The 17,496-nt window shown below is 37.5% G+C and overlaps 1 protein-coding gene across 1 annotated transcript in view; it reads right to left on the bottom strand.

The window, feature by feature from the left end:
- Nucleotides 1–198: 198 nt before the first annotated feature.
- Nucleotides 199–17,496, bottom strand: part of RB1 (RB transcriptional corepressor 1) — an 82,204-nt gene continuing 64,906 nt past the window's right edge. Inside the window, exons 18-27 of the mRNA XM_026108423.2 lie at nt 8,363–8,481; nt 7,657–7,802; nt 6,810–6,955; nt 5,939–6,043; nt 4,793–4,906; nt 4,537–4,703; nt 4,307–4,337; nt 3,811–3,953; nt 3,240–3,289; nt 199–2,207 (exon numbers count right to left, since the gene is read on the bottom strand). Of these exons, the coding sequence (XP_025964208.1) occupies nt 2,134–2,207; nt 3,240–3,289; nt 3,811–3,953; nt 4,307–4,337; nt 4,537–4,703; nt 4,793–4,906; nt 5,939–6,043; nt 6,810–6,955; nt 7,657–7,802; nt 8,363–8,481 (1,095 nt within the window). The 3' untranslated portion in view covers nt 199–2,133. The remainder of the gene's footprint in view (nt 2,208–3,239; nt 3,290–3,810; nt 3,954–4,306; nt 4,338–4,536; nt 4,704–4,792; nt 4,907–5,938; nt 6,044–6,809; nt 6,956–7,656; nt 7,803–8,362; nt 8,482–17,496) is intronic.

The following is a 17,496-nucleotide window of genomic DNA, read 5'->3' as shown; positions in this document are numbered from 1 at the left end:
AACTCTGGAAACTTCTGCAGACAACTACCAGCCCAACTGCAATTGGATTTGGACCTCGGCACCAGTAAAGAATCACTGGAGATGCAGTACTCTGCTGGTACCAGCTGCAGGATCATGGTGGAAATGCAATATAGGGGGACGTCATTCCATATACAACTTTCTTGTCTAATAAAATAAGATTATCAAAATAACTATAAATCTTTTAAAAGCTATTTTATTTATCTGGAAAGGAGTGAAACTGATTAGTTGTACAAAATATTATCATACATTTGATGTAAAGCCTTCAGTCTGTTTGAACAAAAAATACATTGTGACAGTAAGGAAATAATAAATCTGTTTAGGTACTGGACTGTGCAATGTTACCCCTGCAGTTCTCTAGCCAAAGGACTCAGTAAGATCATGGAAGAACTTCAACTGCTGTAACAGAACTTAAGGTCAGTGTACCCTGATGTTTACCATATATTCTGACGGTAAAACTCTGCAAAAAGTGAGAAAATAAAGTACTCTAATACTTCTGTATGTTTTTTTCAAGAAGAAAGTTGAAGCCATATTGAGACCAAAAAAACCCACCCAGTTTTATTTTAAAATCCACTGACAAACCAGGGTGGTGTTTGTAGGATTTTTAGTAGCTCTAGGATTAGACTCTGATCAACACAAGAACTGTTCTTCAAAAGGTACTACTGTAAGTATTCTAGGGTCAGCTAAGCAATTTCTGAATAAGCTACCCAGAGATGACGTTGTTTTAAAATACGTTTGTATAATAAATACCACGCTTTTCTACTATACCTGCTTTAGTTTAAGCAGCTGAAAAAAGTAAATTTCATAAAAATGGGTAATTTTAAAAAAAGGACCTCATTTATCTACTTATGTTTTAGTCCACTAGAAATAAAACGCGCTTCCTTAACTGGCTGTTTTGCAATCTCTTTACCATTGCAAGAAAAAATCCAGTATCTGAATCAGTAACTTACAAATTCATAGATGAAAAAAGGATGTTGTTTGTTTTTAGTTGTGACAATTCACACGGAGCCTATTAAACAGTTCCTTTTTGGTAAAACGAAGCAGACATTTTCCCAAAGTGGGCTCATGAAGTTAGGCTTTTGTGCAGATGCTGCAGTGAGACCAACGGGAGACGCACTGCGCTTTAAGACACCAGGCTACCCTTACCTGTAACTCAACTTCAGACACTCAGCTTTCTGCTCTAGGAAACAGGTTTTGTGCCTTTTTCTCTATCTATTTGGTTTGGCTATAGTCAGATTAAAATCAAAGTCACGTGAAGAACATTCTGTCATCAGGATTTTGGTATCTTATGCATACCAAGTGGGGCTGGGTTTTGTTTAATAAAATTTTTCAATATTAGAAAGTGCACTTCAAGTATTTTGCATATGGGAAGAAGCCTCTGTTTCTGGGACTTACATAACCTCTGAGTGGTTCATCTTCAGGGAAGTTCAAACTGATGGACAGCGTAACTGCCCTCTCAAATTGCAAAGGGGTGGGATCGGGGAAGGAGTACTACCAAACAAGTATCTGAGGTACAGATTACTGGTTTTGGTAGTATGGCTACATAATGAATTCATTTTGCTTTCACGTTGTACTTACAATGCGAGGTCCTAATCCTGCAACTTCTACAACTGCTGTGCAGTTTAAGTTAATGAGAATCTGATGTGGTAATTATATACAGAGTCAGAAATCTTTGCAGTATCTGGCCCCCAATTCTTAAAATTTGCAAATTATGCATCAAGTTCCAGTATTAAAATGAAATCTAACAAACAAAATTAGTGCATTTCAAATCATTCTAGCTAACATTTTGTCTTTAGACAGAAGAATTCAAGCCAAATAGACTGAATTGGCTGATATCAGCAATGCTGCAATAGGAAACTAAGACATTTTCCAAATTTGTTTTTAAAATCCCCCCAAAATATATAAATTAACAAATTCAGTGGCTTACATTGTATACATGTTACATCATAAGGCAAAGTATCATGAAAAACATTAAAAATTAAAAAATCCAAATGTTTTCAACTAGCAGTTGGAAATTAAAAAAAGCAACTAAAAAGGCAACTCAATTAATGGAGGCTCGAAAAAAAAAAACAAGCTAAGGGGCCTGCAGTACAGCCCCTGGTCCTGAGAAGAACCTCACTTTTCTTCACTGGCTGAGGTATCATTTCCATCATTCAGTTTCTGCTTTTGCATTCGTGTTCGAGTAGATGCTACACATACACACAAAAAAGACAGCAAAATTAAATACTTTCTTAAAAATTACTTTGGACATGATCATTTACTGTAAATATGGGTAATGACACAAGGAACAGAAGTATACAATTCTCCTAAATAATTATCCTGCATTCTATTGTAAATGCATAATTCTGAGTAAACCCAAGCAGTTTTTGTTCAATTTTACACACTTCCAGGAATTCATTCTACCTATTTACTGAAGTGTCTGTTGCTCCTGAACTGAATCCTAACTTTTGTCCATTTTCATGCTTAAGACAAATGGTTTGACAGCATCACATAGGGAGTTTCTTGCAGCCAGGCAGACGCTCCGGCTTCCGAGGACAGCCATCGCCCCCCAGCCAGCTCAGCACCTGCCTGCACAGAAAGTGCCTTCTTGTTTCGTGACACACTAGGGGTGTGTCACTAGGAGTGGGGGAAAAGATGGGGTGGAGCAGTTTTGTTTTTCATGAGCTAGGTGAGAATTTTATTTGAAAAATGTAACAGTGATCCCACAAAATCTGAAAAATGTTGAGCCACAAGAGTAGAAAAAGCAGTCTCTGGCATTCTAGTATAAAAGACAAAGCAGCTTTACAAAATTTCGTACATTTTTCCTTTTCCTGACTCAAAAGGTGTTCTGGACAACTCAATACTGCTGCAGCTATTATTGATCTATAGCTGCAAGCTCTCAGCTGAGGGGTTCTCATTACAATAAATGACAAATGGGAAAGCGTTGGCAAGCATTTAATTCCACTTTAAGAATTCTAGCATTTAGGAAGAACATGGCATGCTCATTCCCTTATCCACAAGTAGTAGCATCATCTATGCTGCCATGCCATTTAATAACCTAGAAAAAGCTTTTGAGGATTTCCATTTTCATCTGCATTTTCAAGATTAGATGGAGCAAGTACAAAAAAGTAAGCAAGTTACTGAAATAACATTGATGTTGAGCAATGGTTTTATCCGAGTTGTCAAAAACTCTTATCCAAGGCACTTGCTACTGTGCAGTCACTGAAAAAAATAATACTCACTCATTTCTGCAAGCTTTTGTTGGAACTTGGACTCCTGGGGTAGGTGTTTGCTGCAGACAGAAAGCACTCAATTAATGGAGAGTAAAATAATGTTTTAAGCTTTTTTTCCTAATGAACTTGATAAACTGGGGTTAGTTCATTTCAGTGCTATTGCCTTCTCTTACAAAGATGCAAACTCTGGACTTGTTTTTTTTTTTTTTCCCCCTCCATAAGAAAGATACTGGAGATATTTACTACAAGAGATACTCTCCACTCAAGATATGCTAGATTTCTCTTTCTTTTTTTTTTTTTTTTTTTTAAAGGCTAACCAAAGAAAACAGCATGGTTTAATACCTGGTAGTAATAGTGGGATGCTGGATATATAGGCATCAAAAATAAATCCTTGCTTCTGACATGAAAGTGCCTAACTGAGAAGTATTACACTACCATGTCATGAAATATATTTATAAACATTCACAAATTAACAGAAGTCAAGCTGTATTTTAAAAGGCTTGAGAAACAAATATATATATAAAATTTTTTTTTTTAATGTTTCTCCAGTTTACTGGAAAGCCAAGCACAATAATCTTACCTTCCATCTGCTTCATCTTGCCCTTCTATATCAAAGCGCAGCCTCTTTAGTGGCTTAGGAGCAGTGCTTACTTCTGCGCTGCGCTTCAGCTGACAGTCACTGTTGCACACCATCTGGTTTATTTTTTGAAACTTTTCAGAAGTCTGAAATTACAAGAAAACAGTAAAAAAAAATTGTCAGTCAATCCTGAAACTGCTCCAGCTTTCTAGATCATGGGCTTAAATAATAAAGTTCTAAAACTCTGCCAGTCTAAGAACTCTACTTTCTCTCAAAGCAGCTAACAAAATACACAACTTTTAAAAATGAAGTCTGAATATTTGAAAGGAGTTAACAAAGCACCCCAGTAGTCTTTGTGCTTACAAATGCCAAAAAATATTAAATATTACGTTAAATAAGAGACACTGACTGGCCAGCTCTACAGCTGTCAGAAAGCTATTCCCATTCCTCTAAAAGTTACATGTATGTAAGACTGGACATTAAAAATCTTAAAACTCACCCCAAATGATTCACCAATTGACACCAAAATTCTGCCAAATGAAGAAGAGAAGTGTTTAAGAGTAAGACACGTTTAACAACACAAGACTCTAAATATGGGACACAAACTTTTAATCAGAAAAAATACAATAACCACAGACTATTAACAAACTACACTGAAGTCTTCAAACTTGCTTCCATTAAATCCCTACTGATAACTTTAACTTACTCAAAGAAATGTTTGTAACCAACCTAGACCTTGGAGTCATCTTTGTGGGTGACTGAAACCCATCAGAGAATTTGTATGGGCTCTTCAAGGGTGAGATGTAGATGTTATTTCCAGCAGGGACACGTCGAGGAGAATTGGAAAACTGGTAAGGGCTGCGAGGAATGTGTGGGATAGGTGACAGAGTGGGAGGCTATAAAAATAATAAAATAATAATGAGATTTTATTCTATATGTATTCCTGTTCTATTAAATAACACTGAACACAGCTAACATTGCTTACCCTGTTGGAGGCATACTGCAAAATATTCGTTTTCAGCTTCTGCATAAACACTAAATTGTAGAAGACTATAATGGAGTCGTACTGTTCTTCCCTGATAAGGACACGTTTGAAAGTCTCCATAGGGTGAGAAAATCATCCATTGTGGAAAAAAGAAGAAAAAATTACATTTCACAAACTCAAGGCCGCTCATCTATGTCAGATAATGAATAAGATGGCATATATATTGTCTACCAGTCACCATGACTGTTACTTAGAATTTTTCTATATTGTTTTTTCAAACACATACACACATCAGCAGAAGCACCTGCTTAATTAATTGGCCCCTTAGTACAAATGCAGTTCATTACTACTATAACATTTTCCAAATTTAAGCTTCATTTGCTTTCACACAAAAAGTTGTCATGAAAAGGTCTGGCTACTGTGCACACCTTACGAAGCTAATAATCTTCCTTGCTGACCTTACGTGGATAACATAGCTCTTCAGGTTTGGAGAAAGAAGTCAGGGGCTTAGCCAAGACACACACAAATATACAATGAGATTCTGCTACTAGAAGGACTGCTACAGTTCAATTAACTGTCTTTTCTATTGATTTAATAAGTTCAGCAAAAACCTGAGTTCAGTAAGCCTTATAAACAGAGAGACGTCGCAGAGAGGTGATTTTAATAAGCCTCCCAATACATACATATTTGATATATAACCTTTGATATATATTATTTCTATTGAAAGCATCTATAGAAAGTAACCCAAGTAATCTGCTCATCTCCCCTTAAATCTCAATGGGAGTTAGCTATCTGTCAGAGGAAGCTAGGTTGCTTTTGGAAATTCTGTTAGCACCTCATTTGAATCTCTTCACTGTTTAAAAATCTAGCCCATAGTCTCAAAATAGAACCATAAACTATTATTTAGTATCTCTAATTAAAAAGGCGGAATCGAGTTTGCTATCTGAGGAGAGTCACCAAACAACTGTGCCAGGAGTTAAAAAAGACCTCTAGTATTTGAGCTAATTTTCCCCTCCACAAATGGAGACACTGTCAAGCAGAGAGGTTTTCTTTTGTTTGTACATGAAGAGAGACAGACAGACAAAGACAGAAACAAATATACTTATAGCTTTTTTATGGAAGGATAATACTAACAAATTTCCATACCTCTTGATTTGTATTGGGAAGCTCCTTGTAGGCTGAAACTATTATTTTAAATCGAAGATCTACATTCTTTACTTTGCATATGCCATACATGGAACACATCATGATCTATTAAAGGAACAAGAGAAAGACCACTGGAAACGTGACAAATGAATTCAGGTTCTTCATTTCAAGTTAAGAAATCTCACTTTCTCTCCTATGTTCTTCTGTGTTTAAACGTTTTTCTTTTGACATAAAATGCAATTTCGGCCTCCCTGAGAGCAATGGGAGCTTTGCTACTAACTTTAAATAAGGATTTCAAACTGGGTCATTAGCAAACAAAGGTAAAAGCTCAATTTATGAGCTTTCTATTACTAGTTCTGTTCTGCAAACAGTGGTGCAACTCAACATCACAAAAAATTTCAGAAAATGAAATAAGTCAACTGTTCCCTCCATTTTTGAAAGACTATCAACTAACTGGAGCTGATAATACCTGCCCAAATTCACATTTACAAGCCCATTTCACAAACTGCAATTTTATGGTAGAATAACAACACATATTTTGCCTTCCAAAAGAAAATTAATATTTCCTAATATAAATTAACAGAAACTTTCATTTTGCTTTATTATTTTGAAAATATTTATAAATTATATTTCAGAGTAAGTAACACCAGTACTTTACAAAAAAAAAGAGGGAGGGAGGGAGGGAGGGAGGGAGGGAGAGAAAGAAAGGGCAGGGATCAAATATGGACTTCACTCTACCACGTTAACCTCTAAAGAGAAATAAAAATGCAGATTATAATTTGTAACGGTCAAAGAATTTACAGGAAACATTTTGTTCACAAGAAAGATCTACAGATTTTTTTAAGTTATTTAAAAACTTTTTTAACGTAACCTGGTCTAAGTGCCTGTCTCTCATAAGCTCATATTCATTTTGCAGCGTATGCTGGAAGAGGGTCCAGATCAGCGGTTCCAGGTCAGGATGTTCAGAGAGAAGCCGATAAAACAGGGTATGCAATCGAAGATAGGCCAGTCGATAAACTTGAGAAAAACAGAAGAAAAATGAACTGCGTTGGTAATAAGAGGTATACAAAATAAGAGGAACATGGAGAGGACAGACAATGATTGAATGTTCACTGTCTCCCACTGTGAGAACTACAAGCCATCAAATGAAGGCTGTAAAAGCCAAGTTCAAAATAAAGGGAAAAATTCTTCAGCAGTGAAGTCCACACTGACAGACGCTGCCCATGTGGAAGTTTATGTCGATTCAAAAAGAGCCTGAACAAGTATTTGGAAGACAAATCCACAAGGGTTACTACGCGGTTACTACAATCGCAAAAGGCTCACGAATACCCCTGAGCTGAAAAAAGTCGAAGCTGGGAAACCATTCAGGGGAAGCATATATGCTTGTCCTGTTTCTGAACTTCCCTTGGCATCTATTTACGTCCACTCCTGTAAACAGGATTTGGACTAGACCAACTGCTCTGAACCAATATGGCCTTTCTTACAATATATAGATAAGTTCTTGCTTTGAATTAATAGTGTGTAGAGTGCATGCATTAACCTGCTGGTATCATTTTATTACTATTTCTTTCAATGGCAGCTGAAGGTTTATAAAGTGTGTTTATTCAGATTTCTATTTTACTCTTTGAGTAAAGGAGGAGATTTTGAGCTCTAAAACACCAAAAGGATAAATAATAAGAGTTAACTCCACAATTTTAGTACGTTCAGAAGCTACAAACCTTTTTTGTAGAACAGTGAGAGGGAGGTAGATTTCTGTGGTTTCTGTGTTTGGGAAGTCACAGTGGCCTGAGCATCTGGAGTGGAAGTAGCATTTAGAGGAGGGCCAGATGCTTTCTTCTTCGGAGATCTCACAGGAGAAAGATACCTGGAGATTTGACATGTATTAAGTACTTCAACATCACAAGATGAATAAATTAATTTGTATTAATAATACTTGCACAAACTCTTCCCTCTCCCCCCATTTAGAAGAAATTAATTGCTACTGTAATTAGCTATTCCCATATCATATAACGTTACAGGTACTGATTAAATACTACTCTGCATTCCTTGCTGTTACAGCTCTAAACAGCCAAAGAAATAGGACAAAATGCTAGTGACGGCAGGAAGGAGGAGCTGCACCACCAATTTCCCTCTCACACACACCTCCACTCACCCCTCCTTCAACTATATGTTCAAGCTAAAAATGTTTCATGGATATTTCTAAATAAGAGGACTTCTTTATTCCTAGGCAAGTATGATAACAGGTTGCAATTACAAATTTAATGGGGTTGGAAAAAATATTTCCACAATTGATTTAGTAACATTTACACATATTAAAAGCACCACGCCTAACAAGTAGGAAAACAATATGAGTAAGTGGATTTAGGTATTAAGGAAGATGCTAACTTCACACTTCACTAGACTTCAAGCACGCACGTTACTTACAGGTCTGCGGCAGTGTGGTTATGTTGGAGAGGCAAATTTAGAGTGGGAGCAGGCTCAGGCTGATCAGCTTGGCCTTCTCGTTCCTTTGACTGCTTGATAAGATCGAACAGAGGTGAATCCTAGAAAAATCATAGTAACAGCACATTATAATGAGAAGAGGCAATCACTTCAGACTCCAAAACATCAGTTTGATACTAAAAGACACATTAAAAACAAAAAAAAAAAATCACACATTTTGATTTTATGTCAATTATCGGTACTTTAGGCAAGGCAGCTGGAATAAGTCTGAATCAATAAAAGCTAGGATGGCACCAAGTGATGACGGGAGGATACAACTGAAATGGAGAAGGACCTGACTGAAGCAACAATAGTACTACTGCTGACATTAATAATAAACAGCAGTCTTGCAGAAGCAAAATCTCAAGGCTTTGCCATTTATTTGCTACATAAGGAGTAGAACTTTGCTGAGACAGCGGGACTGCATAGGAAAATATTTTTGCACCACATCTAGAATTAGTTTTGAAATCACAGGGTCGCTAGTTTTACGTTTTCTTTAAAGAGGGATACTCATCCTGGACCTTAATGTTGCCTTCCAACAATGCAGCATCAAAACTTAAGAGCTAACAGAAGAACATTTAATTAAAAGACAGCTGCCTTCCAACAGTGGAAAGCAGTGTTGATAAGACTGGGAACGAAGTATGCAGACATTTGGCGTTTTCCTCCAAATGATCCCCTAAAAGACAGCAGTAAAACCAATCTTCTTAACACTTTATACATAATGAATGTATCATCTGGTTGCCCAAAATCTATTTGCTCCTACATGCTACTAATATTAAAATATAATGGCACAATTCTGTAGCTACAATAACGAGTAAGAACACAGCATGCATGTAAAGCGAGCTGCATGATGCAGGCAGTAAGAGAAGGTCTAGTAAAACTAGTATTACGACTTTTTGCATTTACTCTTATTTCTTAAAAACAGAAAAAAAACTGCAGCATTACAAATTATTGCGACTTTGCTACATACCTCATGATATTTGGACTTTTCCTTAAGAGTCTTAGCTGCTGGGGTCATATGATTATGAGACATTCTCATTTTCCATTTTTTTCTAAAATATCTAGCTTTCATGGATGTCAGCAGCAGCTTCAGAATTCATCAACTAAAGGCTCAGAGCAACAAGATGAAAACGACTTGAGATTTACAATTTCTCATATTGTGTAATTTTTAAATTATGATTTTGGCAACACTGGAGCTGTTTCATCCATAATAGAGAAACAACAGTTACTGACTCATAACCACGTAGTTGTTTCTCTATCATTTCTCAACCAGATCAGCTTTTAGACTTGTTTGCATCATCTTTCTCCGTATTTAGGAGTGCACACATATCTCACTCGTTTCTCTCAGTGCTGCCCTTCCTGGAAATGCATAGACGTGACCACCTCCATTTCTCATTCTTCCAGGCACTTTGCTTGTTCCTTTTTATTATTCCCATCGGTGTTTCACTGTGCTCTGAAGAATCTGTTTCCTTCCTAGAGCAATCACTAATTCCTTGTGAAATCATCTCCTGATTCCTTGACCAAGGGTTAATCCAGCTTCATCATTCATGTCACATTTCAACTGTTTATGATTGGAAAAATATTCTTCTCAAAGAAGCATCAGTAACAGGAAATGGATTTGATATATGGGAATGAGAGATCAAGAAATGGAAGCAAGAGTTTCAATTTTTCAAGTTCTCACTGGAAACCAGCAGTTCCAGGTCCTCTCTCAACCCTGCTCCAATTTTCACTACACAAGAGCATGGTAAGGTGAGGGGATATAGCAGCTTACTGCCTATGAAAGGGATCTGCACGCTTTTACACCATTTTGCCCTCTTCCTTTTCTCCCATTTGCCAGCTTTGATAGTCTTTCAGCCTCTGCATAAGTCAATGTCATGCACTAGAACAGCAGAAAGTTAACATAAAGAGCAGATTTGAGTTGAATCAGCTCTGCAGAGAATCGAGCAAACGTCAGAGCCAGAACAAGCAGTAGAAGACAGGGCAGCAACAAGACTAAGATTGGGAGCAAAGCGAGAAGCAGGAGAGAGCAGAAAAAGGAAAAGGGAGTATGGGCTCTCCCACATTTACTGACAACAACCTGTTCAATCAGCTGATTTGCACATGAAATTGTACCCTACAGGAATTTCTGAAGTTACTGCTTTCCATGAGCTCAAACTGCAGCTAGCAAGAGCAGAGTGCTGGCACAGAAGAACTACTTGGTAACTGAGTAGTAAGACATAGCAAGTCCAATACATCTTTTTTTTTTGGCTCCTCAAAATTTTAATTGACGCAGCGGTTAAAAATGCAGCACAACAAGCAAGGTTTCATCATCCTGGCTCCCAGCAGCGCAGGCAGGCCAGCAGTAGCAATGGCAAGATGTGTTAAAACATTGACTCATCACATCGCCTTGGGCAAACCAAGGGCCAATGTCCTCTGACTGCAGAAACTGCATCGGGGCTAGGATAGCACGAGGTGGAGGAAAAAAAACAACAAAAAAACCCACTATGTAGCCTCTAGACCTGGTGAAATTTAAGGCAAGCGTTCTGACAGTCGCAATTTCCACCTCTTAGTTGGCAGTGCTTTAGATGAAGCCATTTCTGTTCTTTTGCCAGTGACACCTGCCAGTATCACTTCCAAATGCAGAGGTGCATATGGCAAACAAGAAGAAGCGGATACTGCACTGACAGAGCTGGCACCTCACAAAAACCAAGAGTATGCCGTAAAGTAGAAATCCACAGAGGCTAGCTTTCTCAGATACCCCTTCCCTCCACCCTAAAGAACTGATTGGTTATTGATGGGTTTAATTATACACTTTCTTCCTTTCCTTTCCCTTTAAACATGAAAACCACTTATATTTAGTGAATCTGAGGTGCGTTCTGCAGCTTGCAGTGATTTTTCATGGCAACGTGCTGACCACAGGGCTTCTCTGCGCAAATTCTTTTTGACTCCAGTCACACTACCGGGTATTCAGCAATCTGCGCCTCTCCCTCGAATGAGCAAAATGTAAGGTTGATAACCAGACAATGACTAGCCCCCTAAGTAAAGGCCATAAAAGAACTTTAACCCCAGGTCCAGTTTTATCTAACAATGTTTATTCAATAACTTGTTTCTGAAGCGACATTCCTCACACTATCTTTTACAAATTTTATATTGCTTTTTAAAGCTTTCAGGAGGTGCTTCAGGTCAACAGGTCATCTCCAGTGCATTCCTTTTCTACTCAGTTTTGCAGTTTTTATTTTAATTTAATGCTAAGTGATTAATGTTACTAGATACAACCACAGAACAGATTTTGCTAGTAAAATTAAATACTGCTTTTCATTAGAGATTTCCACACGATGGCTAAAGAAGCCCTAATTTATTAGTGTGAAAAGGGAGAACCCAATTAAGACCTAAAATTTCTCAGGGTCTATTGGCATGGCATGAGATAGATATTGGCTATTGGCACAAGAAGCAAGAATAAGGCTGAAATTTGACTCAATTCCCTCTTAAGGTAACCAAGGCTAATCGTAACTCTGCAGTGGTAATCAGTTCTGTTAAACTTCAGTAAATTAAGCAGGGCTTAGAGAGCCTTGGCAGGACATTTCCCTGCGGCAATACCTGCTCTGCAAATATTTGCAATGATTTTTTCCAATTTGCAAGCTCCTGTTATGGACAAAACAGGCTGAATCTCTTGTTGGTTAATCTTTATTTGGCTATGATGAAACTACAGGATGCAGAAGTGCTTCCCAACTTCCCGACCTTTATATCAGCTGTGTCCCAACTCTGTGTTTAATTGGGCTTTGGTTTCCAAGAGCAGATTAAGTGAAAAAGCCGTAAGTATAGAGAACAGCTAACCTGCGGTTAAGGTGTTGGCCACTTTGACTGCAGAGGAAGTCCCTGAGCAACTTTGCTCCTAGGCAACTGAAAGCAAACCTATTAAACAGTGTTAGTTTACAGTATTTCAAACACTTTTTTTGTCTTTATTTTCTATTGCTTTACACTTCCATGCTCTATAATAATTTCCTAATCAATCTTCTGTTGTGTTTCCACAATAAATTTTAGTATTACATTTATCACTAAATTATGCATCTCTCTCTCTCAATGCCTTGCTACTTTTTGTTTTTCATAACATCACTACAAATTACTGTATCAATCCAATACATAACATCAACTTTTTTTTTTTTTTTTTTTTTTTTGGTAATACACTAAAAGCTGGATGTGATTTTTGCAATGCAAAGCAAAACTGATTTGGAATTGACAACTTTTAAATGAAATTGCAAAGACTGTATTGGAGCTAGCAATTCACGTTCCACTTTCCCATGACAGAATTAAGCACTTAGAAAGTTGATTTTTGTTTGCAGTGTATTTTCAGAAGTGTCACACAGCAATTAATATTCATAATCATGGAAGAATTTAGGCCTGCCAAAACAATATATACTTCACAGTCTAAATTTAAACAATATTTACTATGGAAAAACCCATAACATTAAGCACAATGTTTTAACTTTGTATGTATGTATATAAGTTCTACTAACTGATTTGCATTATGTAAATTATGACCTTATTAGGGCTTGTTTTTATAAAATTTATGAAGAAAAATAGTGACAACTGTAGTATGAAGGGTTTAATTCATTTATCTATACTGTTAGATCTGGTTTTTTAACTCCTTAGAGCAAATACAGGTTTTGTAATGCAAGCCCTACTCCTGCTCTACTGGCAGCATACTTTAAAATCAAACATAATGGTGATTTATAAAACACAATACTATCATTAAAGCTTTGTCAGAGTCTCCTTTTATGTAAATACCTAATATGGAGAGGAAAGAAAAGCAGACAACAAACAATGACTGTCAATTAGTTCCGATCATTTGAGAGTGATATTTTAAAGGGTTTTTTCTCTGCACACAAGAGGGTAGGAAAGTCAAACTAAGACAGAAGTGAAAAAGCACAAACTGAAGAAGTTCACAAATCATGAAAACTCCAGCTGTTTGTTTGAAGTCTTTGATACAAAATTTGCAAACAGCTAATCTGAATGTGGGTGTCCTAGCCTCAAGCCTATTAAGCATTTTCAAATTCAGTTCTCACGTTCCAGTTTTCTCCCAAAATACAACAATAGTTATTAAACTAGAAAAAGAGGAACTGCTCTCTGGTTCAGCACTTAGGACCCATCACTGAAACAGGAAATTGAATTAGAGACCCAGTTTTAGTGAATACACACACACATATTAATTTGAAATCACTAACATCTCTAACAGGTGAAACGGAGATTCCCTATTGCAAGTTATTTGAAAGCCTAGTGGAAAATGACTTCAAACCTCTTCAGTTAGAGAAGAAAAGCCAGGTCACCCACAGCCTGGATACATATCTTAAACTCGCGTTGGTTTAAAGAAGGCTGCAAATCCATTACCTTTACAGTTTTGCGATAATCTAGCCTTCCCTACAAGCCTTCAGACAGGACTTAGTGAACTCTAGTAGAATTCATAAATTATTTCAGAGCAATCAATACCACCATTTTCCCATCCTTCCACTTCCAAATATGTTCTTCCCCAGATGGTCCTGTATTAACCAATTCTCTAAATTTTACAAGTTTTCTCAGCAAAGGTTCACAGAGCCACCACACTACAGGCCCTAAGACCGTCATCAAGCTATCTTTCCTAGCAGAGGAGCAGGGCGCATGTCAAGATAGCTGTCAGAAGCTTCTGAGAGATCCACCTCACCTGCATCTTCCCTAAGGACTTGGGGGAAAACAGGGGAGAGATGAAAACAAGTCAGGAAGAAAATCACAGCAAGAGAAACAGCTGATTGTCACTGTTAGGTATTTGTTTTTAAAAAATGCAACAATCAAATCTTAGCTAAATTAAAGAGCGAAACAAATTTGCAAAGCTTAAAGAAACCTCACGCATTCCAGCAACCTCATTTTTTCCCCCCAGTTTTCAAACTTCAACCACAAAGATACTAGAGTTTTTTGTGTTAAGGTAGCGACTAATTCTATGGGTATGTTCAAAAATATTACACAGACTGATGATAATGCTCTGCAAATAGGTAAACTTCTGACATAACTATTGCTTTGAAGCGCTGTAAACCAATTACCAGATGAATACTGAAAAGTGAACCATGATATTCAGGATTATTCCTGTTTACCCAGGCTGTGAAACTAATTTTTCAAAAACTACTTTGAAAAGAGTTTTTAAAAACAGTTAAAAAAAAGAGAACTACATTTTTTATTCAACTATTTTGTTTAAGCTACTCAAGATGACACACCAGGAAGCATTCTGCCACATGGCTTGAAGTATGCACTTGCACCACTTTCTGCAATAGTTTTCCTGCTTGAGACTTGCATAATTTGTCATACTTTCTAATAAAAGAAAGGTTCGTTGAGTAACTAAGGAGTTGATACTCAGCACATTACAGCCTTAGCTACACATACTCTAAGCCAGCATTCCACCAAAAGACCCCGTCCCAAACTCCCCCATCAACCTGCTCCCTCTCCTCACCATCTCCTACTTCTCTCATGTCAGTAGAAACGTCTGTGTGGCTGCATGGAGAACTGGATCAGGGGGTTTGTTTTGAATTTTTTTTTCAAACACATTTTGGGAGGGGAGGAAAAGGGAGGACAGGTTCTTTTTACATTCAGATCAACTCCCATCTAGTTCACCTTACGGCCATGCACATGTTCGGCCACAGGAGGAAGAGACAGAAATGCGCAGCTGGAGGATGACTGGGAGCATCTTTCAGGGGCAGTACCAGGGTAAAGGCAGGCAAGTCAGGGCTCACAAATTCAAAGATTTCTCTGCAAAAGCAGTCAACAAGTCTGTGAATAGGGTGATCCTACAGACTGCGTTATGTTCTGATCTCCAGAAAGGTTTTGACAGGTTCCTGCAGGAAAGGGTCTTTAGAGAAAATGCTGTCACAAGACGGATGGGAATGCAGTAACTGGTTAAAAGACAGATATCAAAGGTATAAATAAGTGGTCCATTTTCACAGTGGAGAGAGGTTATCAGTCAAGTATTGCAATCTCTGCTGGGAGAGCTGCTGTTTAACATTCACAAATGACATGGAAAAAGCGGGAGGCAGGAAAGGAAAGTTTGCTAGTGGCACCAAATTATTTAGTTTAAGTAAGAAAACTAAAACTCACTGCAAAAAGAGCTTATGAAATTCAGTGACTAGATGATAAAACAGCTATAACATTCAAGGCTGATAAAAGCAAAAATAAAAAAAGGGGGGAAATGATGTTAGCTTTACATAAATAAAGGCTCTAAAGTCAATATTGCTCCAAAAAGAGATATTTTTTAGCATCTCTGTGAGTAACTCTGAAAATGCTAATTCAATGCTCAAAAGTCAAGGTGAACTTACTACAGAATTACTAGCAAAGAAATAAAACAAAGAGTTATTATTATGCCATTGTATATCAAGCTGTCACCAAACTCAATTACCAGGCAATAGGATTAAAAGCCAAAACCAAATAGTTTTTCATACAACATAAGAGTTCAGTTGTGGAACTAATTACTACAAAATGTCATGGATATGGAAAATATACTTTGTTCCAAAAAACAGCTACACATGTAGATCCACAAAGCACGACACAATAAAACAATGCACTGTGTATTTCTGGCTGAATGTTATCTAAGAAAATAACACTGTAGGCTAGGCCGGCACATATTTTTTCTCCCTAAGCAATTGCAACAAGCCTCTTCCAGATGGATCCTTGGGCTGAACTGGCAGCAGCTGCTAGAGATACAATCTTATCTGAAGCAATCAGCATTTTTACTGCCTAGCTCCCCACTGTAACCATGCCTCCATACAACTAATTCTTAGATAAATCTGACTTCTCAAGATTTGTAAGCTAAAGCCAAAGGCCTCAAAGAAGCTGAATCAATACTAGTTTGTTCCCCTCAGCACAAGAAATCATGCACAACACAGAAATGGAGACCCACCCAATATGAGCCATTTGACTGACGGAAATGCTGATGCACCAGGCAGCAACAAAATGTCCTGCCAAAACTCCTCAGCGGTGAACAGCCACCTTAACCTGTGAAAACACTACGGGGTGCAAAGATTTTTTTCAGCAAAGGAAGTAGAGAAGAGATATTTTAAGAGAACATTCGCTTGACTGACATCACAGTAGTATTAATAATATTTTTATCGTTATTTTCACATATGAGAAATAATTCAGCCTGGAAGTAAAATAGCACACCCAGGCTCTTAATTGCACTCTCTTTACTAAAATAGGTATTCTGTGACCCAAATATTGCTCTGAAAAAACGTATGTAGTTACTATAGATAACAATCAGATAGTTACAGTAACATCATCACACTAGTTTACTCTTCCTAGCAGTTTCATTTCCAGTTGACTAATACAGCCACAATTCTCAGAATAACAACTAAGAAAGGCAGTTCCAGGAATTATTTTTCCCAACACAAGTGTAGACATGACATTCTCCTCACACCTCTGATCTTCTAGGTGGCAAAAAACTCTGGTCTGATTACAGAGAAGCATTAAACATGCGGATGAAAATAAATTAGCAAAATGACATGCTGATGAAAACGTGCACCTTGGCCTGCCTCTGCTTTAGCCAGAAAAATATAAAAATTTATCTCTCATTTTCCTTGCAGCCCATGCTGGAAAGCGTGAGCTTGGATTCTGCATGATGCCTTGCAAAACATGATCATATTAAAAACGCCAATTCTTTGAACAGCCTGGTAATGTGCATCTTTCTGGTAACATGCATCTTTCTAATAAAAAACCTTTTAACGATAGTTTCCTTCAGGTGCTGACAACGTGGCGCCTCTTTCAGATTTTCAGTTAAAGCTTTCGAACCAGTAATTCTGTTTCAAGTCTCATATTCTTTTCCAGTTTCTCATTAGCAAGGCAAATTTAAGCACAACATATCACCAACAATTTTCTAAATCCAGCTAGAGCAGTAAGTATGCCAGAAAAGTTTGTAGACATCAGTTAAAAACATGTAGGACAGCGTCTTTCACCAGCGGCACCAATGATTCAGTGAATTCTGAACTGATCAAAAAAGGATACTACATAAATAAAAAACTGCAGAGAATGTGGATCTCCAGGATGAGCTGCAAATACAGAGAGACTAATTCCCTAGAAAATGGGCAAGCTTC

The sequence above is a fragment of the Dromaius novaehollandiae genome, chromosome 1 (genome assembly GCF_036370855.1).
Source record: "Dromaius novaehollandiae isolate bDroNov1 chromosome 1, bDroNov1.hap1, whole genome shotgun sequence".
NCBI lineage: Eukaryota > Metazoa > Chordata > Aves > Casuariiformes > Dromaiidae > Dromaius > Dromaius novaehollandiae.
The sequence above is the reverse complement of the archived record's forward strand: the minus strand, read 5'-3'. Positions and strand labels throughout refer to the sequence as shown.